Genomic DNA, 26,506 nt, shown 5'->3' on the forward strand with positions numbered 1-26,506 from the left:
CACGAACTGAGATTTAGACAGATTTGTCAACAATATCTGAGAGAAATAGGCCTTTTGTGTTTGTAGAAAATGTTTTCGATCTTTGAGTTCAGTTCATGAAAAATGGGAGCAAAAACAAAAGTGTTGCGTTTATATTTTTGTTCAGTAATATTAAGAGAAACCAGGTAGATTTCTCATTATAGGAAAGTTTTATTGATTCTTAGCAGAAATGAACATGCGATAAATCCCCAAAGAGTTTGGACTGGTGGTTGAACTGTTATTTACAGGCGTGGAGTCAACCCTCTGGTTGAGTGAAGAAACAGGAAACTGATCTGATGATCCTTCCCACTAAACAGGAAAAGGTGCCAGGATGTCAGACTAACAGAATTAAAACCATGCTGAGTTCAATCTGAAGCAGCGAGTCACCCGGTGAGAGAACAAACGTTTTGTGACGAGACAAGGAGCTCATTCTTACGGTGACATTTCCTTCAGATGCTGGCAGATGTGCTGATTCAGTGTCACTCTGCTTTCTGTGTCCATTTCAAACACATTCCCTCGTTACTCTCATCATGAGAGGACCAGTGGAGGAAGGGTCTACGAGGATCGTTCTCTTCACTGAGCTTGGACAGCAGCTGCTGGAGGGGTCGTGGGACCAACTGAACTCATGGTGGCTTTGCTTTCATCCGTCCAACTTTAAATATCTACTCAGACGCTGAGCGGAGGAAGAGAATCAGTTTTATTTCATGATTTCTTGTTGCAGAGCTGCTGAGTGTCGCAGTCTGGAACTCTGCAGCCACATGTGGCTCTTTATCTCCTCTGCAACACAACAGTGTGTCAATAAAAACTCAATAAACAATTAAAGGAAGAAAGGTTCAAATGGAATATTCATCACATGCTAACATGTCGCCTGCATGCTGCTCCTCATCACAGTTTCACGGTTCGATTCCCTGCCTGGACCCGTCCTAAGTCCTTGAGCAAAACACTGAACCCTGAGAGAACCTGTGTGTGTGTGTGTGTGTGTGTGTGTGTGTGTGTGTGTGTGTGTGTGTGTGTGTGTGTGTGTGTGTGTGTGTGTGTGTGTGTGTGTGTGTGTGTGTGTGTCCAGCGCCCTTGAACAGGATAAAATGCAGTCAAAACGCTGAATGGATGAAAGTTTCTCTCCAAGCAGTTGTTCAGCCAGTTTCTTTCTACTCTCTCTCTGTTTCCAACCTGTAAACTCAAACATGTAGAAACCTCCTTTTCTCCGGTGGTTTACCACCATGAGAGCAGAGACGTTCCGATCCGCAGACATCTGATGTTGATCTAATGCCTCCTGGCATGTTTATTTCCCACTGGTGATGTTTTTCTCTTCCCACAGAGGTTCTGTTGGAGACTGTCACCAGCTGGTTGGATTGGAAGCTTTGATTCTGCTGACGTCCTCACATCAGGTCCGGTCACACGTCACACTGAGGAGACGTTGGCGCTGGACGGAGGCAGTCTGAGAGGAACGGCGGTCTGAGTGAAACTCCTCTTGGCTGGCATGAGGCGATTCTGATGGTGACACGTCCACATCCACCTCCTCAGCTCAGCTTGGACCTGCAGACACACACAAGGGGAGGAATATGAGCCCTGAAGCGAGGAACCACAGATATCTGGACACGTTAGAAAGCAGTGATGATGCCTTCTTATTGCTCTGTGTGGTTTCGCTTTCCTGTTCCCATCATTTCTCTCTTTGTTCAGTCCTGCTGGTTCTTCCTCCATCTCTACTCGCCTGGTTCTTGTGTTTGGTTCTGTCAGTCTGTTGGATTTCTGATTATTGTACAAACATTTTTCTGTCCGTGACTGTTGAATCTGACAAAAAGTAATAATAATAATAGCTTGGATCTATATAGCGCTTTTTTCGCGCTGACTCAAAGTACAGAGACGATTATTCATTCACACCAGTGATGCTAAGCTACGTTGTAGCCACTGCTGCCCTGGGGCTGCTGACAGAGGCATGGCTGCCATTTTGCGCCAACTCTGACCACCACCAACATTCATGCACCATTCATACGAGGCAATGTGGGTAAAGTGCCTTGCCCAAGGACACAACGACAATGGCTTTTTGATAGAGTGGGATTCAAACCGCCAACCCTCCGGTTATTGGACGACCGACTCTACCACTGAGAGTAAAACCTTGTTAAGTTTGACCAGGTTCTGAACGTCTCACTATCCTCCTAAAAACACGTCTGAAACCAAGTTTAAAGTTCAAATCATCACACGAATGACAAGGTGAGGAAACGGTGACACTGACATCAGTCAATTGGTATAGAAGTGTGTCTGCTCTCACAGATTACCAGATTATTACAACCTGATGTTTATGTGTGCTGCCGTCACTCAGTTCTCAGACTTTTAGAAGATAAATTCATGATTCATCCATTCATCGACCTTCTGTACTACTTTATTTGGGTTTGACATTAAAAAAAACATTAAACAAACAAGAAACATATAAAATCATGTAGCTCTTAGAACGGTTGGCGCTTGCGTGCACATAATCCGACATGCTTTGGAGGAGTGAAGGAAAAGGTAAAAACAACACACACAGATCAGTGCGACTTCTTTCTGATAGAAATATTTGTTCGAGAAGTGGCTTATTCCTGGATTTACAGTTTGACACAAACTGTAGATAAGACAAGGAGGTTACAATATAAGTTGTCACCTACCTCTCCATTCATGAAACAGTAGAGAAGAGCCACCACGAAACCCTGAAACAGACCACAGCTTTAATATAAGAGTAGAAAATCACCATTGTCAGCAAATTACTAAGAAAAACTGAACTCAGCTATTGTAGAAAAGAGAATAAAAGTGAAAGATCTGCACTGCATGAGGTTCACAGTTCTGATTATCAAAGAAAAGCTCAGCCGGTTAATCTCTCGTTTCAATGAGGAGAAATTCAGCGAAGAAAGAGTTTGGATTCAGGACACATGGTGCAGAAGAAAAGAAAAACCTGAGATGGAGTATTTTGATTACTTTAAGTACTCTGTTGTTGCTCACAGACTCTGCTAAAGTGGAGTTTGGTTCAAAACTAATCTGCAGGTCAACATCGGCTCCCCGGACGTCTCTGTGGTTTTATCCACAGCTGGTTCCTGCTTCACTTCTCAGGCCAATACACACTTATCCTTTCTATTTCGGGTCCAGCAGGCGATGACATGATCGACAGGTTAGATCTCGAGTGTTTTATTCAGCAGTTTTTAAGTGTCATTGTGTGTTTGTTCCTCGGCTGCACTGAGTTCTTGTTACATAACAGATGAATATATAATTTCACTAATTAGACGCTGCAGCAGGGCTCCAGGAGGACTCAGGTAAGCTGAGTGGTGATGTAACACCCGGCCTGTTTTCATCCCGTATCTGATATTTATTTGATCACTGTGACGTGTTTATTTCAGCTTTGCTTTCCGAAGTGAGCGGGACTAAACACACGTGATGTGAAGGCCATTCAGTCGTCAATCATGCACGTTCATTCTTCCTCTTTCGAGGTTTTACTCTTGTTTGCATGCAGCCGCTCCGTTCTGAGCCGGTCAGTTTTAGGCTCCGTCCACACGAGCCAAAATAACCTTTTTTTCTCCCCGGCGGTCTCAAAAGAAATTCCGTCCACACATGACCATGAACACGGCTCAACATGATGTAGTACATGTGCCAGGGCTGTAGGGGGTGCAGAGTGTGAATGATCGGCCAAAACAACGCACTTTTTGTGAAACCGTGTTCTCGTGTGGACAGGCCCTGAAACCTGTATAGAAATCCACAATGCACAAATAAACCATGCTAACAATAAAAAAAGATGACAAAGGTGAATAAAATCCACTTGAATATTTCCGTGGATCGAGCTTCTTCTGAGGACGAATGACGAAGAGTTCTGGGAGGAACGTTTGGTGGGAAGTTTGAGAAGTGCATTAAATTAAACATGATGTGGCAGAGGTAAAGAACAGTAACAAGAAAATCAGCATCAGTTCTTTCCCTCTCAGAAGAATCTTCTTTACGCTCTAGTGAAGCTGGTGTGTTTTGCCGGGCTCCTACCTGGAAGGATCCCAGTCCCAGCTCGATGTAGAGTCGGGCCGAGACTCCGGTGTTCTCCGGCAGGAAGGCGAACACGGTGTAGTGCATCCCGAACAGAGGGATGAGGAAGAGGGTGGATTTAGCCAACCTCCTGAAAGAATCCACACCACGATGTGACGGATGAAATACATCTGAGCTTCAGTCAACTTTAATCAAGGACAAACTTTTAATGCGCCGACCTTTAAAGCAGCATCGTCATCAGGCCAATCAAAACAAGTACGAAGAACAAAACTGCTTTCCGGACGCCTGCTGAGCTCGTAATGTCATGGAAATGTTGACATTTATTCATTCAAATGAAATGATGGTGTTTTCAACAACTTGCTTCATTGACTAAAAGCTGATTCACGCATTCTTTTGTTTTACAGTTAGACGGTTTGAATTGTTGAGATTTCCAGTAAACTGCAATAGAAATGACTCATGCAATGACAAAAACTACAAGAGAATTCAAATCTGTGTTTCAGGCATGTGGGGCTGCAGGACAGACCAACATGAATTTACTACCAGACTGAAGATTTAGGATTTACACTGATTAAAAACATCAAATGTAACACTGCATTATGAAATAAAACACATTTTATAAAAACTCAACAAAAAGTCACAACTCAGTAAAGCCTTTATTAGAACAAACTGAAGAAAGCAACAGAGAACTGAAGCTCTATATATTATATGTCTATATATTTCATTAAAGTGGAGCGACTGAAACAGTTCTGGTTTGACTCACATGAAGTGTCCAGTGTCGTTGTTTCCTGCCATGGCTGAAGATTTGAGCTTCTGGACCAGGATTCGGATCACGTTGATGAAGATGATGATATTGATCTGAGAACGAAGATATAACCACACAAATATCACACATCCGGTCTAATCTGTCCAATCCAATCCAGAGAAGGGACAGGAGCTATTATTAGACCAGCGATTAGAGGGCGGGGTCGTGTTAATTAACCTTTCGTACATTCAAAGTCGACACAGCACACGAGGAGCACCAACTCATTTAAAACGTCTTCAGTTATTAAAGTGACAGAACGTTTTCCTCTTTCTGTGTAACAAGGTTTGATATTTTACATCTACACACACACACACACACACACACACACACACACACACACACACACACACACACACACACACACACACACACACACACACACACACACACACACACACACACACACACACACACACACACACACACACACACAAGACAAAAACTTAAATGACTTGCAGATGGCATCTATTTTCCCATTAGTTTTTTGGTTTTGTTTGTTTGTTTTGGACGGTGTACATTCCCTCATAAAGTGGGAAACTAAAGGGAAGAGTTGATGCATGTAAGTTTGTAACATCTCATTATTCACATGTTAATATTTCCTGGCAGTGCAGTAATCAGAAAAGGACCAGAAGCGGTTCAGTAGATTCACCTGGATGTTTTCTCCTGAAAACAAGGACTTCAGTTGTAATATTGGGTAAAAAGTGAACCATGTGGACAGAAAGCTGGACAAGGTCAGTAAAACGAGTGATAAATGTCTGACTCACCAGCAGAGAGACCGTTATTGGACCTTTGATAATCCACCAAATACCAACATTGTCCATGTCATCCCAACAACTGTAAAGAAATCCACATCAGAACAAGAATCAGCGGCATGTTGAGTTAACACTCTAAAATATCAAGAAGTCTCTCCTACCCTCTGTCATCGTAGAGGAATCTGGTTAAAACCCAGAGGAGCAGGACGGTGGACGGGAGCCCTGAAAACACAAACACTCATTATGTTCATGTGACGGAGGCTCAGTCTGACACCACAGCACAGATATTCAGGCCCATTGTGGAAATCTTCATATTATTGTTGGTTTTGTTTTTTTTTTCTTTTTTTTCTTGTCAGGGAAAATTGTATTACATGGCCTGAATGTATTGTATTGTATTTCATGAAAGGAATTAATAACCCTGTTAAAGAAAGTGAACCCTCAAGTCACTGCAGGTTTATATCAGTTTTAATCTATTTTCTATATAAATGAATTCCATTTATTTACGTTTTGTTCACTTTTTCTCACATTTTATCGACAGTAATTTACACATTAGAGCTACAGATACTATTAGATACTACAAATTATTTGGCCAAGATATAAAAGCTTGTTTTTAGACGTGATAGATATTTTGCCTTGTTTGAAAAGTTATTTACTAATTTCTTTAGTACTTGATTTTACAGTATACTCATAAATCTAAAAAAGAAAAGGGTTAGGGTTAAGATTTCTTATCAATTAAAATTTAATCACTGCATGGACAGATAATTTTAATCATTTAAAAAATTTTCTCCTCTGATTTAGTGTTTATGTTTTGTATTTGGACTATCCTTTTTTTGCAGTTTAGGTGTTAAAATCACATTTAATAAAGCCTCATTTTAGAAAATAGCTATTTCGGGACTGTGTTTAATGTAATGGAACATGTAGTTTTCTGATAGAAAAGATAGAACTCATATCGAACTCTTTAAAGGAAAGACACACACACACACACACACACACACACACACACACGCACGCACGCACGCACGCACGCACGCACGCACGCACGCACGCACGCACGCACGCACACACACACACACAGAAGACACAAACTTAAATCTATTTTCCCATTAGTTTTTTGTTTTGTTTGTTTGTTTTGGACGGTGTATATTTCCTCATAAAGTCGAAGAGCTTTGAGAATTTTCCCTCGGGAATGTTCAGTTTGATCTCAGAAACTTTGAGGAAATGCAGAATAAACGTATAAATACATGAGGTTTTCTTCTCTGCAGTTTCCTAACATGAACAGAAGACGAAAACTCGACTCTGAACAGGAATAAAATCCGGCACAACACAAAAAAGGAGCAAACGGGAATAAGAGGACCACGGCACCGCATGGTGCCACAGAGGGAGACGACATGAAAAATTCATAGAAAGTTCACACAAGCAGAAGATTTGGGACACAAAGTGAAACAAACGCTGATCCGACCAGAAGAAATCAACTTTCGCTATTTTAGCAGATTCACATGAATATCAGAGGAGATGGAGGAAGAATACTGAGAAAACCCTCTGATATCTCGTACTGTAATCCAAACATAACGTTATGACCGCTGTGAGGTGAACACTGAGGGTCTGTTACATCTGTTACACTGTAGAACTATAAATGTTGATGATCTTTGGTTCATGTCGTTCTCTGGTATTGAAGGACATTGATCGTACCATCAGACTGTCGTTATAGTTTCTGTTGTAAAACTCTTTCTGGGTGTGTTTGGGTTTTGTAATGTCATGTTTTACAACAACATAACAACTTGTTTATTACAGTGCTGGAGATGTTAGGTCGTTAAATATTCAGTTTGACCCTGATTTTGAGGATTTGGTTTATTCACTGACAAGTAGTGATTGCTAACATGGCTTCTGTCTGATAAATATGATCAGAACCAATTTAGTGCTGTACCTTTAAGCCCGATGATGTGTTCTAGCCTCTGTAATAGGATGATATGATCAATAGTATCAAATGCAGCTCTGAGATCTAACAGGACCAGAACAGAGACCAGTCCTTTGTCTGAGGCCGTGAGAAGATCATTAGTAACTTTGAGGTGCTAAGACACCTGGGTCAAGGGTGGGTTTTTAGGAAGAGGTTTAACAAGAGCACATATCCTGTTATTAGAGATAGGTTGATCTGATCCAGTATTGATTACTAATCAGGGGGAAAATGTCTTTAAACTGTTTAGTCAGGATTGGATCTAACAAATCCACATAAAAGTAAAAACTCTCCACTGTGTGATCATGTGACCTGATGATTTTAATTGGACTGGATTTGATTGGATGACTGGTGTGTCCTGATGTTTCCACAATATATTTAAGACTTCATGCAGCAGCTGTACAACAAAGTAGGAGACAATGAAGCTGATTTAAAGAAGCAGTGATGGTTGTTGTTGTTCGTACAGACATGTGGAGCTGTTTGTCTCTTCTGATTCTCCCTGGACTCATCCTGACACTTTCACTTCAATCTATTTCAGCTTCACACAGTTTCACAGGTCTCATAGAGCGAAGCTGTGAAAGAAGACAACCAGGAGAAGACCAACAACTCAAGAACAAATAAAGAACAACTTCATTTCATTCTTTACTTGTATGCTATTTATTCTGTGTTATATTCTATGTGGAGTTGTGTTACAAGAATTTCCCTTTGGGATTAAGGAAGTATTTCTATTCTATTCGATTCTATTCTATTCTATTCGATTCTATTGTTGTTTTAGAGGTAGGTTTATGTGTCTTTTTTCTTGTGTTGATCCTGTACGTGCTCTGCAGGATCGATATCCCGAGAGTCACAGTTACTCACCCCACCCGATCAGGATGTACCACCTGAAGTATTTCCTCTGTGAGATGAAGGTCAGAGCCAGCAGGGTCTGCAGGTACATGCCCTCCACCAACAACCAGAAGTAATTGGCCAGGATGCTGAACTGGAAGAAAGCCACGGCCGCCTTGCACACTGTCTGAAACACAAAAGTACAGTCCTATCATGAAAGTATGAATTGGATGTTTGTGTCTAATTCATATTCAAGATTCAGTTATTGTTTTTAAATAACTGTACTTTTAATAATCTTTTGATTATTCATGTTTTTATTGAATGGTGCAATATAATATTCATGTTTTTATTGAATGATGTATCATAATATTCAGTTTCATTCTATGTTTTATCAACTTTAGTCTTGTATTTTTTAAAATATAATTTGATGTTATTCAACGTTGATGTTAACTTTGATATTTTTACTTTTTTTAGTTTGGACCAATATAACCAGTGATCAACCCACTGACATGTCTGGAACAATAACCCTGGAACTAACTTTATTGTAAAGACACATGGCCAAGAATGGTGGCAATATGTTATATCACATTTTATCAAACCCAAATTCCAAATACATCATGTAGATGACTCATCAGGTCAGTATCAACAATTATGTATGCAAAGAAGAAAAGTGATAGAAACAACATGGAGAGAAAGCTCTTATCTGTGGTCTGAGGATTTAAACATTTGCGACATCGTTTGTAGAAGAAAAGAGGAGGGGGACCATCCTTCATGTTATTATCACACAGTTGATGGTAAGAAGGCAGCATATTTGATAGTAAGTTACATTAGTGCAGATGATATGAATGATTTCATATTTGAATAGTGTTTTTTAATGCTGGACATTTGCAATAATTTGCAATGTGTTTTTGGTTTGTGTGTGTGTGTGTGTGTGTGTGTGTGTGTGTGTGTGTGTGTGTGTGTGTGTGTGTGTGTGTGTGTGTGTGTGTCAGAGTCATCACAGACATCTAGAACCGCCTCGAGGCCCGGCGTTATGGTCAGTTATAACGTTATAGTTCAGTGCTGTGTTCCTGCTGTCGTTGTGTTTCATGTTGTGGTTTTAGTTTTCTAGTAATTGTCCATGTCTCCTTTCATATCCTGTGTTCTGTTCAGTGTCTAAAGCTTCCATCGTCTCGGAGCTGCTTCATCTCTCCTGAGTACCACCGGTTGTTTTTAGCTGTACTTCCTTATCCCACTGTGTTCATATGTGACAAGTCGACTTGAATACAAATCTTCCATTTTACCTGACCTTCCCTCTTCTCATCATCACTCAGACATCGAATACAGGATTCATGATTCGTGTTGACTGTCGCAGGCTCACCGTGGACATGGAGCAGTGGTCCAAGGTCTCATCGGCGAACAGCACCGTGTCTTTGATTAGCACTGCACTGGCTCTCAGGACAAACGAGGAGAACAGGTTGATGTGGATATAATTTCGGGTGCAGTGGAATTTCCTGAAAAAATAAGAGTCCATGTTATCTACTGACCAGCATCTTTTACATGAGTCACATGACAGTCAGATTTCTCTCTTTCTGATTTCACAGCTGCTCCCCCTGTGTTCAGGGGAGATGGGTGGCGGTGTGTCTGGCCTCCTGAAATCCACCACCATCTCCTTAGTGGTTTTCATCTTGATGCAGAGTTTTTACTGCACCAACTCTCCTGATGTTCCACTTCCTCTCTGTATTTGGACTCATTGGTGGTGATGCGTCCCTCCATGTGAAAAGGAGGGGGTCGGCACACATCCCCGGGGGGATCCAGTGCTGAAGCTGATGGGGGAGGAAAATATGTCTAGGAGCCTGATGGTCTGTGGCCTGTAGGTCAGGAAGTCCAGGAACAAGTTGCAGAGGAATGGGCTCAGTCCGAGAGCTTCCAGTTTCTCTACCAGGGTCTGAGGGATGATGGTGTTGAAGGCCAAAGTCAAGTCGAGGATGCAAAAACAAACGGATGTGTTCTTATTCTCCAAGTGGGTGACGGCTGTGGACCACTGGTGAAATAGCTCATCAGTGTAGCAGTTCTTCCTGTAGGTGTACAGGTGAAGGTCCACAATGATGTTGATGGACTCTTTCGTGTGGAACATAATCAGCCTCTCAATGCACTCCATGACCACCGGGGTGAGGGCTCCCAGCCGTTCGTCAATCAGGCCATCACTGTGAAGCTCTTAGTGATGATGGAGGCAGACGTGAGGCAGGTTAGACCAGCTGCCTGTGAGGAGAAGGTGTTGTAGATGTCTGTCAACACCTCAGACAGCTGGTGAGCACAGTCCTTCAGTACCCGCCCAGGGGTGTTATCAGGGCCTGCAGCTTTGTGGGTCTTGATCCTCCGTAGGGTCGTCCTCACATCTGCTGTGGGTGTCTCACCTGTTGGTTAGGTGAATTTGTTTGCTGGGGAGGTGCTCTGGGTCTTCAAAGAGGGCTTAGACCTTGTTGTAACTGTAAGGCAGAGAGGAGTGTCTTGGGCATGGTGTGATCCTAGTGCTATAGTCTTATGCTCTTCCACATGGGTCATTGGTGGCAGAATGACCCTGGATTTTCTGTGCACATGTGGCTTTGCCATTCTTAATGCCTGATCACCGACGTGAAGGCAGCATCCCTGGCTCTCAGCACAGCTCTGACCTCTGCATAAAACCAGGGTTTCTGGTTTGGGTGGGTGGTGACATCATCAGCATATTCGGAGGTGAATCTGATGACAGATGATGTGTAATCCAGGAGCTCCACCTCTCCCTGCCGTGTGGCTGCCTCCATGAAGTCCTGCCCGTCTTGGCACTGGAAATGTCCTGCAGCACAGGGGCAGAGTCACTGGGCCACACGGTGATGGTCTTCTGTGTAGATTCACTCCGAGTCAGCAGGGGGCGGTAGGCAGGGACCACCAGGATGGAGGTGTGGTCGGAAAGGCCTTGCCGCAGCTCCTTGTTTCAAAGTGTTGCTATGGTGACGTGCTTGTAAAACCTGGGTTGAATGTCCGTCATTTTTACACGATTGAAGTTTCCTGCAACCACGAGGAGCACCTCATGGTGGTTATAATGAAGTGAGCTGATCGTATCATAGAGCTACTTTAGCGCTTCCTTGCCATTTGTGATGTAAACAGTAATGAAGTACACTGCCACAAACACATGTGGCAAATAGTGTGATCGATATCTAACAGTCATATACTCTGTTGGCTTGGAGCAGAGGCTCTTTACCAGGCTACAGTTTGTAGACCAACCTTTGTTAACATACGCACAGAGTCCACCTCTGCAGGTTTCCCCGACTTGGACGAGTTGCAGGCTGGAGATCTGAAGGACTGAGTGCAGCATATGGTTGTTTCGCCAGGTGTCTGTGAGGCAAGGCACCGCAGTTTCTCACCTCCTGATAAACCTCCAGCCTCAGACGTAACAGGTCCATCATGTTGTCCAGGGAGAGGACATTCTCCAGGAAGACTGATGGAATTGGCAGTCTTGTGGCGTTGCGCTGGGCCAGCAGTCTGACTCACTTGTCCTGCTTAGTTAGTTCACCTGAGCCGCATCAAAAGCCTGTTCATCCCTACACTATCACATAAACTATGACTAAAATTGGACATTGTCCTGGTAGCTGGAGAATCTGCTGCTCTGGTGTCCACAGTCATCCCGTATATTCTGGGTGTTAACTACAAAGAGAACAAGCATCCTTTTCCACATTTTATTGGTCTCACCTGAAGGCTGCAAACACCACGATGGCGGTAATGAGGGAGATGAGCGAGGTGGCATACCCGACAGTGTAGAGCTGTCTGAAGGTATGAAGGTAACTGGTCTGGAGACAGAAACAGGCAGAGAGCCAAAAGCAGTGCAAAGGAGGAAGAAAAACAAACCATGACTTTAATCAATTCAAGCAGTGAACCTGCCTGATGATACAAATAAGTAGTTAAGAGCTTGAACCTTCTCCACATGAGTGAAAGTTTGGCTTACACGTCAGTAATCACATTAGCGGCGGTAGATACAGTGAACCATTCTTAAAATTTTATATCAAGACAAAAGATCAGCGTGCATTTCCATCAGTGTCATGCATCAACTAAAAGAACAAACTACAACACAAATACAAAAAAAAAAACCTGTTACAAGCGAGAGAAGTTCAACAAAAATGTAAAAGTTGGACTACAAACATGACTTCTGAATTTGTGTTGTAATCCTTGAATCTCTGTTGTAATCTTTTGCTTTGTGATGTGGACTTCTTTGACTTTTCAGCTTTTCACTGTGGTGACTCTTCTGAGCTTCCTCAGACTTAAACGTTGCATGTTCCAACTTCAGTTTTTCAGATTGAAAGCCGTCTAGCACTGCACATATCCCCCAAACGTTTATTGATTTATATTAGAATTGGTCATTGTTAAGTGCTGAGACAAGTTAAAGTATTTCAGCTCTAAAACGGTCTTTAACAGAGTGTAATCCAAAAAGTAAAGAGTTACAGTGGAAGTGTGTGTGTGTACCTCAGATTCATACTTGCTGTCGTTGCTGAACAAACAGGCGTCCTCGTAGGACGGATACATTTCCGACCAGCCGTTAACCGTGCAGTTCCTGTAAACATATCCTGACGTGTGAGCAGACAGAAGGACACAAGAAGCAGGTCAGCTTTAAGTCAACAGGCACACACTTTTCTGTTTCTGAGCATGATGACTGACCCAAACCTTCGTGTTCAGACTAATTCGAAGAGACACTGCTGCTTTAAGTTTTTTCAATGACGTAGCTCAAACTGATCTCTCAGCGATAAACACTGTTTGCATCTTCACTTCAGTTGTGGTGAAACTGCAGTTCAATGACATGATCTTTTCTCCACAGATGATTGTATTTGCCGTCAACACCTCAAAGCCGAGCCAGGGTTTTAGAATATCCCCACTCTGGGCCCCGTGTTAAAAAAAAAAACTGTTTTCGGCCTTCTAAAACGCCGCCTCGTGTGGAGGATTGGCCAAAAACGGTGCATTTGCTTGAACTGGCGTTCTCATGTAGACGGCCCCTAAGTCTCTTTTTTCTTCTTACTTGTGGATTAGCATATTCCACTGAATTACAGCAAAGAATGGAGCTTCTACATAATCTTCTTGTATTTTGATAATTCTATGAAGTTGTTGTTGAATTGGACACAGGAATGCACCTTGATTGCTGGAGAAATGCTGGAAGACTTGTGAGCAGGAAACGTTTGCCAACTGGCCGACTTCTGCACGAGGCCAGCAGCCGATCTCGTCCCATTCTGTTTTGCAGACTGCGAACACAAAAAAAGCAGTAATGTTAAAGTTAAATTACTATCTCAGTCGCTCCTTCCTCTTAACACATTAACGGTGCTTTGTTCTTCGCCTCCATCACTGGAGGTTTCTCAGTAGGAAAGTTTCCTTCAGGTCATCCGATCACCCTGGAATGACTCTATAATGTTTTCAGAGTTAACTAAACTACTAATCATGCTTTATTAATCGCCTGGGGGAAATTCCTTTTTCCACATTAACCCATCCTTTTTCTAGGATGGCCCATGGGCATCATTTGACGTGGCATTCATTCATTCATTAGGGCTCCTGTGGGGGGGTGGGGCGTGCCGTCCCTGTGCGTTGAGCCTACCAGATGAACCAGTTCTTTCCAGAGCTGACGGTCTTGTGCTAGCTGCTCTGCATTCTCCACAGCAACTCCATGTTGTTGGAGGCCGTCCGTAACGACGTCGAGCCATTGGGTGCGGGGTTCGCCTCGTGGTCGTCTCCAACCTGCGGCCCTTGGGTCAAACTGGAGATTGGCTCTCGTTTGATGGTCCGGAGGAAGGCGGAGGACATGGCCAAACCAGTGGGTGCGACGTTAGGCAGCCAGGCTGGATGCTCTGGGCTGGCATGTGCGGGCTCTAAGCACTTCGTTGGAAACCCGCTGGGGCCACCTGATGTTCTCGATGGTTCTGAGAGCCCTGCTATCAAAGCCATCGATTCTTGCAGCCAGAGTCTTGTTTAAGGGCCAAGTGTCCGAGCCATGAAGCAGGATGGAGAGTACTGCAGAGTTGTAAATTCAGAGCTTTGTTTTGCGTGAGATAATCAGGTGCCGCCAGAGTGGTTTCCAGAGAGACAGCAGAGCTGATGCAGCCAGGGCTCTTCTGCGGATAATCTCTGTTTTTAGGTCCCCGTTGTCTGTCACTATGGATTCCAGATACACAAAGGACTTGACAGGCTCCACAATGTTGTTACCGAGCCGTAGGGGAGGTGGATCCGGTCCATCACCGACATACATGAACTTGGTTTTCGTCCAGCTCACTTGGAGGCCAAGTCTCTGCCGTTAATAAGGACACAGCTCTGTGCATTGCTGTAAAGCAGCTTGAACTGGGCAACGATCTTAGATGGTGCTCCAAGGGCCGGTAGGATACTCCACAGTGAAGCATGGCAGACGGTGTCAAAGGCAGCCTTCAGATCTATGAACCCGATGTAGAGATGGCGGACTATACGGACTTCATAGGTCCGCTCTATCAGCTGACCCATAGAATCGAATCGAATCGAATCGAATCGAATCGAATCGAATAGAATAGAAAACTATGTGTTTTTTTTAAGTGAAGTTTTAACTGGAGTTTCTGGATTCCTACATTATGCCAATAAAGATGAGGTTTTGTATTTTAGACCTTCCGTCTTACATCTGATTTTTGACCGTCTGTGGTAATAAAAAGCTTCTGTGATATGTGTAACAGTCTTGTGAAGATCAGGGGGGAAGAGGATAACTTATTGCATTGAAAATAACTTATTGTATATTGAATCTGACGAGGATTAGCCAGAGGTTGCTGATTGTCAGCCAGAAACACAGACTGGTTCAAAACATTGTACATTTAACCATCACGACAGCTCTCTGACGGAAACCTGATACTTGGTTTACTCTGGAGTTTCCCTGATTCGTCTTGTAGCTCCATACTTGTGTTTTTGAATGAAAGATCTCAGCTGTTGGTCTAACTTTTCTATAATGAACCAGTGAATATTTATTGGGCTGACAACAGAAATGCTGAGCCAACACGAGGCATGAGTGAGGGAACCTTAAAGATAAATACCAGGTGTAAAATAACAGTTTTCAGGCTATTTCACTCATTAAGTGGCCTTGTAATAACATCAACAGTCAGTCGATCAGAGAATTAATCAGGGAGAGTTTGATGTTCTTCTTAAAGCACCATGATGGAGGTTTATAGTGGAAGAGGACAGTTATATTGGGGGTATTTTGTTTGCTCATTTCTTCCAAATGGGGAAAATACAGATAAATATAGTTGAAGCATTTAAAAGAGTCGGACACGTGTAGAGCTCCTTGTGATGCTGGTGTTGCCCTTGTAACTACTCCTATATCTATATGGAGGACATTTCAACCCTGAAGGATTTAAGTAACAAATAAAATGAAACTTGAGTATAAGATAGCAGCACATTCAACTAAACCACAACAGGGAGAAATGAGAAATTCAACAAAAGAACTAAAGGTTGAGGTACATTTCAGCCACAATACTTGACAGCGATGGGAATTTCAACGAGAACGATGAAAAATGAAAAACATTGAACTGTGGTAATATTGGGGGACAGAAATGTCAACTGTAATATTGCAGAGCGACAAAATTAAACACAACAGAACAATAAAAACTACAACAGTGAACAGCATTCAAAGAGGAAAATGAAAATCTGAAGTACAATTCCACTAAAAGGAGAGACCACTGTGGGGGGAGCAGAGGAGAGGAGGTGTCACCAAATAACTTCAAACGTGTTCTTGGACTGTAAGAGGAAGAAAATCCATTCAGACTCAAACCCATGATCTCCCACAGTGCTAACCACTGCACCACACACACACACACACACACACACACACACACACACACACACACACACACACACACACACACACGCACACACACACACACACACACATACACACACACACACACACACTGTGTTGTCAAAAAGCAGAAATTCATCTGCGCTGTTTAAAAAGACATGTCCTGTGAAGACATGATGGGGAATTGAACTTGGTTCAATTTGTCTTCTTTACTTTACACGGTTTGAATGATTTAAAAGCCCTGTAGTCATGATCCAAACAACAAACCAACTGAACTTCAATTTATCTTCTGTTCTGCTTCACTAGGTTTCGGATATGTCTTTCTCATGCTTTATTTAGGTCAGGACCTGCGGTCGTCCACGTGGGACATGAGCCACCTTTTCATCACCGGTTGATCGGTCGACAAAAGAACATGAACTCAAACACTCCCACAGAGAAATGAGGTGTTTTTATTCATCCACCATTTCTGCAGGTATGACTGCTGTCATATCAGCCATTAATTCCTCTATGATCTAAATCTACTTTATAAAAGTAAGTTCAGATCCCAGACGACTCAGGACGAGTTGTCAGTTTAGTCTCATCATATGTGAGATTTAACATTAATGATCGGCTGAGTCAAAGTCAAACTTTATACCAGGGGAGTTTGAATACTTCAGTCTGTATTTACTCACTATATTGTTCCAAACTGAACTCTTACTGTCTCCCAGCTTGAGGAATATCACCAACCACGAGTTTCACTTTCCCACTCAGATGTTTGAAGACATAATTAGAGCTGTGATGTTCTGCTTGAGAAGGTTTCATTTTGAGCTCAATGTGAGAGGCTGGTTTATATGATGTGTGCTAAGAAAGTCTGTGTTCAGTCTTCCACATCACAATAGCAGATCAGCGAAAGCCATGAATTATGGAATCTGATCCTCCTTCACTTGGACTGACAGCTTGAATCACAGGGGGCTTTGAACAACCGTGGGGGGAGTGGGGGTGGGGGTGGGGGGGGCTTCCATTATCACCTCACGACTGGTGACACGTCGAGCCTCCATAATTCATTACATGTCACCAAGTAAACCATCCAACTGCTTTAAAATTCAGTCCACTTAAGCGAGTACAGCTCCCTGTAACTTTCTTCTGCTCCGGAAAGACGACAAAGTTTGTTCAGAGACTGAACTACAATTAATGGATTCCTGTTCAGTTTCAGACTGCCGTGTTTGAATTAATATTTAAAATGCTTAGTTTTGTCTGAAAATCGTACCTAAATTTCTGTGTATGATCAATTCAATGACCTTTATCTTTCACACATTTACTCCACTGCTGTTTAAATCCCCAAATATTACAAAACGTTTGAAACATCGTGGTCGCTTTAAAATCCCATCTTAAACTCACATTTTTAAACAAGCATATGTATTTCAAACAATGTTGGTCTGCTGCAAATACCTGAATGTTTTTTTACCACAACTAATGTGTTTTTAACTGTATTTTAACATGTTTATTGTACAATGGCAGGGTGTCCTGAAAAATAATAATAATTATTACTATCTTTCTTCTTCTTCTTCTTCTTCTTCTTCTTCTTCTTCTTCTTCTTCTTAGTAGTAGTAGTAGTAGTAGTAGTAGTAGTAGTAGTAGTAGTAGTAGTAGTAGTAGTAGTAGTAGTAGTAGTAGTAGTATTATAACATATCTGCTGTAGCTGTTAGTATTATTTCAACTAGATGTTACAGTAAAGTCTCTCGTTGAAATATTTAAAATGTTAAACTTTAAGAAGAAGAAGAATTAAAGACATCTCGTTTTCACATGTAGAGTAACACATATTAACATGTCAAACATATTGAAAACCAAACTTTTACTTTGCTTTAGATTTAATTAAATTCCTCTCAGCCACAGTCCTGAAGGACTGAACTCTGAAACCTAGAGTCACAGTTTTGATCCTCTTTTTACATGAAGTTTCTTTCAGTTCTGTGTTAACTGTGTATTATTTGCATGTCACCTGCACAGTTTGCTTCCCTGTGATGGACACACAAACACACCTCCTGTGACAGAAGCTCATCGCTGGACATGTATCTGCCTAATGGGGATAACGCCGCTCTGAAGGGTTGTGACGCATCTTCAGAGCTGATTACAGTCAAATTAGTCTGAAAATATTAACGTTCGTCACTCTCCCAGAGGGGATCTGCTGGATAGGTGCAGTCTCTGGTTAAACATCCTCTGCGGGTTCATTAGTCCACGATACTGTGGTGGAGTCAGGTGAGAGCAGCGGGCTGACCGGGAGGACGAGCAGGAGAGGAACAAGGTGAACTCACACACATCTCAGTCACCGTCGGCTTCCTCAGGCTTTCAAAGTGAGTTACAGTCAAATTAAAGCTGCTAATTCAGTTACACACTTATTCTGTTTGTTCATTCGCTACGATCACGAGTGAAACGCCAAACTAAACAGGTAAAATAAGAGTAAAAAGTATTAAAATCTACACAGAAATCCAAGTAGAACAACTCATCATTCAAACGGTCTTATTCCAGTTGATAATAATTTACAAGTTGTTTCAAATGAGAAAAAATAACGGCCGTTATGTTTTGGACTGAAGCTGTAAACAAGCCCATAAACAACCTCATAGTTCTGTAAAAGTACATTTTGTATTTACATTTTCCAGTGAATCATCAGTCTCTTGTTTCCATGCAACCTGCTGTTATCAGATTCAACTGTGATTTTTACACTTCCTCAGGAGAGTGAACAGAAATATTGTTTTTCTCAGTAAAAGTAAATGGATCTACTTCATTTTCAGATTCTTCTTAATAGAAGAAACATTGTCCTAGTCTGGTTCTGCAGAAAGTCTCCTGGTTCTGCAGGTTTGTTCCAGTTAAGGGAGATTTTCTTTTCCATCGTCTCTGAGTTAATGGCTGTTACGTTTGAAGCTATATGAATAAAATGTAATTGAATTAAACACGTAAAGCAGCGCAGAGTAACAGAAATAGACATTTTATTTAACAAGACTGGTAATTAATGCTATGATAGTGCAATTGTACTTTCAAATTCTAAAAAGCAGACACTGGACCTGCCGATGCTTAAATAATAATCAAAGTTACTCAAAGTACTTTTCTGACTCCTTTACTTGCACAGTAAATTCAAATATATGAAATATATAATACAGGCAGATCTTTTTAACCAAAGTCAGAAAAAGTCAGAAAAGCTCAACATTTTTCTTCATTTTGTTCATCTATTAATCCAGTAAGAAATGAAATGAAAGCTGTTATTTTGTTCTTCTTTGATTTTGAACAGAGGAGGAAATAGCTTTCACCTTTATATCACGCTGGAGATTTAAGGTTGTTTTTGTTTTGTTGATTTTAGACAAAATATAACATCTGAGAAGATCATATGAATAGATTTTTTGGGGGTGAACTTTGAATAGACTTCCTCTATCATTTAAGTCTCTTGTGGTCAAAGTGTTTGATTGAAATGAAAGTTTAGTGAAGATATCTCATGACGTTAGAAAGCGAACCATCTCACCCTGACTCCATTGTTACTCTCTCCCTCAACACCAAACGTGAAGACACTGGAAGATCCACCAACACTAAACACGATTAAAACTGGTTTCACTGACTGATACCAAACAAGACATGACAATGAGGAGTCAGCGCTCTGTCTGTCCCGTCCGATCCCCTGTGATCGTGTGTGTGTGTGTGTGTGTGTGTGTGTGTGTGTGTGTGTGTGTGTGTGTGTGTGTGTGTGTGTGTGTGTGTGTGTGTGTGTGTGTGTGTGTGTGTGTGTGTGTGTGTGTGTGTGTAAGCAATATGCAGCAGATTATTACAAAACGTGTCATGACATAATGAAGCGAAACTATGACAGCTTGAGTTCTTATCTAATTTGGTGTCATTATGCATTTTGTTCTGTCCCTCAGATGTCGGCACATTTATATATATTAAGTTTTTAAGTTGATTTATTTGGAATGGATGTGTAATCCTCTGTTTGTTCATAAGAAGTCACTGGTTAGTCAATAATTCCGTTTTTCTAACTTCTTCTATGGTATTTACTTTGTTTGTGTTACTGCCACCTATTGGCCTCCACCTGTAAGCAGCAGGCTAAGGACACCATTTTGAGAGCAGCACTGAAGGAGTTCATATGCAAATCGCTCCTCTGTGCACTTTTTCCTGAGTTACCTTGTCAAGGCATAATCTGTAAGTTACCAACTACTTTTAATGTTTTGCAGTGCTTTATCACTTGTTGTAAATGTTTATTTACTTGATGTCTACAGAAATGGTTTGCTATGCTGAGTTTAAGCTAAGCTGTTTGGATGTGTGTTGGCTGTGTTATGCACATAGGTTTTCTGCTGTGTCTAAACTAAGCTAAGCTGAGCAATTTTGAAACATGTTATGTGTGTTATGTGATATGTGACATGTATAATAAGTTATACACTCTTTTATTTGAGTTTACAAATTTAAGAGATGGTCTACGGACATAAAAGACACCCTGAGTCTTGTCGTTTCTGGGGCCATTTCTTTTGTGTTAAGCTCGCTGTCTAAGTTAAGTTAAGAAACACTTAGCTGATGGCAGAAGACATTTATAAAATAAAAAACAAAAAACCTTCAGTAAACACATCTTCTTACTTTTTTGTTTGTGTAGTGCGTCTTTTATTCTAAATTTGGCTCAATGAGTAGCGGCAGAGTGTCGACTCCTCATGTTTTCTGCAGTGATGTCAGGATGCAGAGAGACTGCAGCTCTGTTTTCTACCTCAGTCACTTCACCAGCAGTCAAATACAACAAAGGACGTCTGAACCCAAAATAGATGAGAAAATATCACCTCTGTGCTGATTTAGCAGCAGAGATGAAGCTGCTAGGGAACGGGAGAAAAATGTTTGAGAACAGAGAAGGACTAAGTCCTTAAGAGATCGCCTGTAGCACTCAACACACACACACACACACACACACGCACACACACACACACACCTCCACCCTGGCTCAGGTTCTCGCTCCTCCGGGCCCGGCTGCACTCCTCTCGGGTCCTCAGGTGCTCAGAGATGATGGCGCAGTCCGGATGAATGGCTTCCACCTGGAAACACCACACAGGAGTTTTTATTAGAGGCTGCAGCTGCATGCATAAATTAACAGTTCTTGAAGGAGAAAAGCAGATGTTACATGTTCCCTTCTCTGATCATCACCACTTGGTCCAAGTTTAATGTTTGTGCCAGGAACTAAAACGTATGTTTTGGTGTCGACAGTGAGGTGCAGTCAGTCACTGCCTGCCCGAGGCTGAAAGGAACTAATGATATCATTCCTTTTTTCTAATTTAATAATTACTTCTGATTTTATTTATTCATAGAAGACCGCACCCTGTTCTGAAGTCCACGCCCTCTCCCAAAGACCACGCCCTCTTCTGAAGGCCACACCCTCTCCTGACGGCCACACCCTCTCCTGACGGCCACACCCTCTCCTGAAGGCCACCCTCTCCTGAAGGCCACACCCTCTCCTGACGGCCACACCCTCTCCCGAAGACCACACCCTCTCCTGAAGACCACACCCTCTCCGGAAGGCCACACCCTCTCCTGAAGACAACAGCCTCTCCTTGATGCCACACCCTCTTCAGAAGGCCACACCCTCTCCTGGATGCCACACCCTCTCCTGAAGACCACACCCTCTCCTGGATGCCACACCCTCTTCAGAAGGCACACCCTCTCCTGAAGACCACACCCTCTTCAGAAGGCCACACCCTCTCCTGACGGCCACACCCTCACTCTCTCTTTACCTCTCATATCATGCCAACAATGTTGGTTGGCGCATGCGCAGTCAACTTCCCATGTGATAACTATTCAGGTAAAAAGGTAGTTGACTAAGTCCGTACTTTTCAAAGTGAATGTAAAAAAGGAAGGATTGACTCTGTGGATGTGTTACACTGACAAGGTCTGGATTAAAGCCAGATCTTGTGATTTGAACAACTTGCCGTAACCATAGACAAACATGAAACACCGTTGGTCCACATTCGGAGCCAGATTGCTCTGAAAACATTTGGCCGCAGCAGAATGGACCTGGCTTTGGACGAGCAATAGTGGCTGGCCATTAGCATGCACAATGGTTGAGAAGAACAGTCACATGTTGTGTGTTTCCTCGCTAAACAAGAGCTGGCTTCCAGTGGGAACAAAGACAATGAAAGTTCATTAAACCAGGGAAATTACACTGAACGGCTGCACCTGCCATCCAGACGCAAATCTTTCCTCCCACTTGGCATCATCTATGTTTTCAAACAGATCTTCAAACAGAATTCCGAATGACTTGATTGAGACGATTGCAGATGTTCTGCGGGACAACATAAAAGAAGGACTGAGTGCGGCACAGCTGTGGAGGTAGGTGAAACTACAGACGTCACAAATATGACTCAACTCTGTTATTTTGAGTTCCTGGCAGTGAGGTGAAGGAGGGCAGTGATGACAGGAGAGTGAATGTGATCACTGACTATGCCTTCGGTGTACTGGACATGTTAAACTGTGCACACAGGTTGGTAGCATAAACACACAATGGTGCATCAGTTACGACATCGCAGCGAAATGAAATCGGGCAAAAATCTGGTAAAAAGTACCGGAAGCTTTGTTTCCTCAATGTTACAGGCACAACCTGAACAACCTGAAGTATTTTGAGGCTCTAGAAGGCCTTGAAGCTTAATTCAGCAAGTCTACAAAACGCAGCAATCTGCTGTGGTGAAAAGTGGTAAAAAGGCACGTTCCACATGCAGCAGCTGCCACACGGAACTCAAACTCCAGGCTTGTTCAGACCATCATGTTCTACTAGCCAGAGCTTTGTGAGGTGTTCAACCTTATTGGAGGAAACCTCAGTGGCTCAGGTGGAGCTCTGACTGTGGCCTCAGGATTCAGCATCTGGTTCTGCAGAGCGGTTTTCACAGAGACAGACGCATTGTTCCAAGGTCCTCAGGCCAAGGTGATGGACAGACAGTTCTGCTCCCTTTGGGGCAGTGACACCTTGAGCGCCTTGAGCTACCACCTGAACTCTTTCAAGAGTCATGCAAAGCGATAAACTTGGGCCCCATTTACACGACAACAAATACGAGTGTATCCGCAAAACTTTCTTCACTGTTGGGGGGTCCGTTTACACGACACCGGTGTGCGGATCCACTGTATCCGTCAAGTTTTCATCTCGGCTCCCAAAGTGGAAAGATTCTTTCATGGTCACGATTCCCTCCTGCAGAGACTGATGGAGGTGACGGCTGTTACTGCACATGTGCATCCCTCCCCCTGCCTTCCCGTTATGAATAGTCCCTTCTGCTCATGTGCCTGTAAACAAACATGGTGGACCCGTAGTTTCTTTTTTTGGTATTTTATTGAACAAGAACATTTACAAACTCTCGTGGTGGCGAAGCAGCAATCATCCATCACAAAGAGAACATAGAAAAAGCAGATAAACAGAAATACAAGGGGGAGAAGCAGTCAAATATGCGTAAACAAACTAATACAGGTTAACAATCACAAACATATTAATCTTGGCTTTTTACATTCAAATTAAATCAAAAGAGAAAGAGACATGTTTTTGTATAGTGGAAACAGCTCTTTCCACTTAAGAGATGAAAATAGAGTATAAACTCATTTTTAAAACATTTGAAGGAGGGTTTCTTATTCCTCCATTTACTACAGTGTAGTAGATGATGTTTTCCCAACAAGAGAAGTATTTTAATAAAATTAGATAATGCAGGGTCTGAATGCTTTTCCTAGTACAATATGTCAGAGAGTAGTTAACATCATTAATCTTGAGAGGAATACAATCTTTAATTTCACCCCAACATTTTTTTGATAGAGGACAAAAGAAAAATAAATGTTCTAAGGATTCTGGCAGACCCGTCGTGGTTTGACAGGAGGTCTGTATTCTAGTTTCATCGTCCATATCAGAAGTTTTACAGTTGAGATTCTCCCCTTATAGCATGGGATTCGTCATCCGTCCATGCAGATGTCGGGTTCTCTCCGTTTCGTTCACATTGATAGCGTATGGTTCTCTGCACACACGGCTGTGTGGTTTCATTGCAAAAACAACCAACAGCGCCCTCCCTTGGCCCGGCATACTAACTACATTGTTGTCAGTGTGTCCGCTGCTGCAGTGTAAACCCAACACTTTTTTTTAACAGATTAAGTGTCACATGAAACTTTGCTTGGCCCTTGGTGAATAGCAACCTGCCGGCCGCAGAGGAGAGACAAAAGCTGTGTTACAGAATCCTGGACAACATCAACTTGTAAATAGAGGAAAGAGTCAAGAACTTGGTAGAGTTTGAGCTTTAGCTATTGTAAAAACAGCCCACTGTGACGATACAAACCTGCAGAGCCTCCATCAATATGCTGAGCGTTGTGGTTTTGTGAGGCTAAAGGTCGACCTCAGACTTTATAGCTCACAGACAAGCCAAAACAAATCACCTCATGAACTTCTTGCTTTCATGGATGACAACGACCTAGAACAGACGGTGCCAAAGGCAATGAAACTGCTGAAGTTGGTGATGACTATTCCAGTCAGCACAGCATCGGTGGAGAGATCCCCTTCTGCCTTAAAATGCATGAAATCATCCAGGACAGAGCAAGGACGACTTTCATCTCTCGCTCTGATGTCCACTGAGGAAGACAGTGTCTCTCTCTCTTTCTCTCTCTCTCTCTCTCTCTCTCTCTCTCTCTCTCTCTCTCTCTCTCTCTCTCTATCTCTCTCTCGATGTCGGTGTTCATCGTATATTGTGTAACCTCTGTGGTGATTATGTTCAAACATGTCAATGTTGTTTTCTGGTTTGAAGTACTCGTCATTTTTCATCAAATGTGTATCAGCGATGATGATAGATAGATAGATAGATTGATCGATACCATAGCGGCATAGCTCAGTTGGTTAAAGCGGTATACTCCCAGTCGGAAGGTTGCAGGGTCGGTTCCCATCTCTGCCTGCCTTTATGCCTAAGTGTTCTTGGGCAAGACACTGAACCCCAAACTAACCCCTTTGGAGTGACAGTGCCTTTCATGGCTGCAGCCTCCAATGGTGTGTGAATGTGTGAATGTGATGAGCTATGTAAAGCGCTTTGGGGCTGCTGTCAGCTAAAAAGTCAGTCCATTTATTTATAGCGAGACGCCACAGAGAGCTGCGTCCCAGTTGTGATATTCTCTGTCTTTATGTGTCTCAAAGCTCTGAAATGTGTTGTCATCCCATATAAAGTTAATGGGCAGAGTCTGGGGACTACACTTGAATCATTAAGCTTTTTGATGCTGTCTTACGATGTTGATTTTGTTGTCCTTACCTGCCGACATATAGAAATTGTCATTGCTTTGTCCGTGGCAGTGTTCGACTGCCTGCCTCCCTAAACCCAGAGCCCACAGCACATCACTGGCTGTCTGTGGGTGTAAACCTTTGGTAGGCAGAATTATTTCAGGGTTGTTAATGTCCACACCTTAACCTTAGAAATAAAATGCCCCCCCCCCCCCCCCCCCCCCCCCCCCCCGTAAATTCATCAGATTGATTCATTCTGGACCTTTCCCTGCTCTGTAGATGTAGATGATCTTAGCTTTTGGACCCAGATGTGACGTGAAGATTTTGCAGCATAAATAAGAGAACGAAGTTGCGGCTCACCTCATATCTGGAGCACAGCTGGAGGTAGAAGATGAGCAGGATCAGTTTCTCATGTCCTCTGAGCCGCTTCACACACGTTTTCAGCTCCATACGTGTCTCTTTCAGATCCCTCACCTGAATGTAAATCCAGCTGTGTCCAGTCTTCTGCATGTCCCCAACACACACCTCTTCCTCCAACACACACTTCTTCCTCCAACACACACCTCTTCCTCCAACACACACTTCCTCCTCGGTGAGAGCACACTGTCAGAATGAATGAGAGAAAACCGAGATTCTCTGTCTCTCTCTCTCTCTCTCTCTCTCTCTCTCTCTCTCTCTCTCTCTCTCTCTCTGAATACAGTTGTTTTTTCTGGGGGTTTTTCTGGAACTCTGACATCTGGGTCACCAGACAGGGTTGCCAGATCTGACATATTCCAGCAGATATAAAAGCTGCCTCGCTCAATAAAAACAAATGAAAAAAACAGCAATGCAATGTTTAAAGGACATGTCAGGAGCGTCACAGCCGCATTAATAACATGAAATAAAAGTCAGCAGCAGGTCTTCAACAAACTGCAATCATGCAACCAAACAGCTCTAAATAATCTTATAACATCTAAATGAACTCCGTGGCTGAACACGGTAGCCGTTTGTCTTTTATAAAGTTCAGCAGGAAGGTAGAGGAGCATTTCTACATCCGACTGAAGCAAATGATATTTTATTACACCAACAGATAACTGACACTGAATTCTTAATAAACTTCATCAATGTAAAAAAGTTTCTCCTGCAAAATTGAAATGCTGTTGATTCAGTAAAACTTGAAAAC

General features: G+C 42.6%; 1 protein-coding gene across 1 annotated transcript; it reads right to left on the reverse strand.

Annotated features, from left to right (window-relative positions):
* Positions 1-697: 697 nt before the first annotated feature.
* On the reverse strand, positions 698-25,957 carry LOC308115334 (pituitary adenylate cyclase-activating polypeptide type I receptor-like). Its single transcript, XM_080472780.1, has 13 exons — positions 25,705-25,957; positions 21,061-21,163; positions 13,474-13,581; positions 12,815-12,915; positions 12,047-12,144; positions 9,702-9,834; positions 8,375-8,528; positions 5,727-5,787; positions 5,578-5,647; positions 4,772-4,866; positions 4,012-4,141; positions 2,661-2,702; positions 698-1,554 (listed from the first exon to the last, which is right to left on the reverse strand). Exons 1-13 carry the CDS (start codon positions 25,852-25,854, stop codon positions 1,420-1,422), a joined length of 1,380 nt encoding a protein of 459 aa, XP_080328906.1. The 5' UTR covers positions 25,855-25,957; the 3' UTR covers positions 698-1,419.
* Between the last annotated feature and the right edge of the window lie 549 nt (positions 25,958-26,506).

This window comes from Lipophrys pholis (genome assembly GCF_963383615.2).
Source record: "Lipophrys pholis genome assembly, chromosome: 1".
Lineage (NCBI taxonomy): Eukaryota > Metazoa > Chordata > Actinopteri > Blenniiformes > Blenniidae > Lipophrys > Lipophrys pholis.